Below are 498 nucleotides of genomic sequence, written 5' to 3' on the forward strand. Positions count from 1 at the left end.
GCCCGGCGGGCGGAGCGGAGCGGGGAGGGGCGGGGCGGGGCGCGCGCACGCAGCGCGGGCCGGCCGCCGGGGGCGCGCGCACGCTCCGCCTCCCGCCGCGTTATGTAACGGCCGGGGCGCGCGCGCGCTCCCTCCCCCCCCCCCCCCTCCCCCTCTCTCTCTCTCTCCCTCCCCCTCTCTCTCCTCTCCTCTCTCTCCTCCGCCGCGCTCGCTCGCTCCGTCCCCCCCTTTGTGAGGCGCTCGGAGCGGCCCGGACCCCGCCGACTCGCCATGGCCGACGAGAAGCCCAAGGTGAGGCCGGCGCCTTCCCGCCCCCCTCCGCCTCCCTCCCCCCCTCCTCCCCTCCGCCTCACTTCGCCCCTCAGGCGGCGGCGGCGGCGGCGGGAGGCCAGGCCCCGGCCACCCAGCCCGGCCCGGCCCGGGCCCAGCGCAGCGCCGGGGCCCCGCCGTCCCCCCGCCATTTTGCCGCCCCCAGCCCCGGCCGCCGCCTTCCCGCCC

General features: G+C 81.9%; 1 protein-coding gene across 1 annotated transcript in view; it reads left to right on the forward strand.

Annotated features, from left to right (window-relative positions):
• The first annotated feature begins 116 nt into the window (after positions 1–116).
• SUMO2 (small ubiquitin like modifier 2) overlaps positions 117–498 on the forward strand; it is a 7,154-nt gene continuing 6,772 nt past the window's right edge. Inside the window, exon 1 of the mRNA XM_035342566.1 lies at positions 117–291. Coding sequence (XP_035198457.1) covers positions 271–291 — 21 coding nt within the window. The 5' untranslated portion in view covers positions 117–270. The remainder of the gene's footprint in view (positions 292–498) is intronic.

The sequence above is a fragment of the Oxyura jamaicensis genome, chromosome 18 (assembly GCF_011077185.1).
Source record: "Oxyura jamaicensis isolate SHBP4307 breed ruddy duck chromosome 18, BPBGC_Ojam_1.0, whole genome shotgun sequence".
NCBI lineage: Eukaryota > Metazoa > Chordata > Aves > Anseriformes > Anatidae > Oxyura > Oxyura jamaicensis.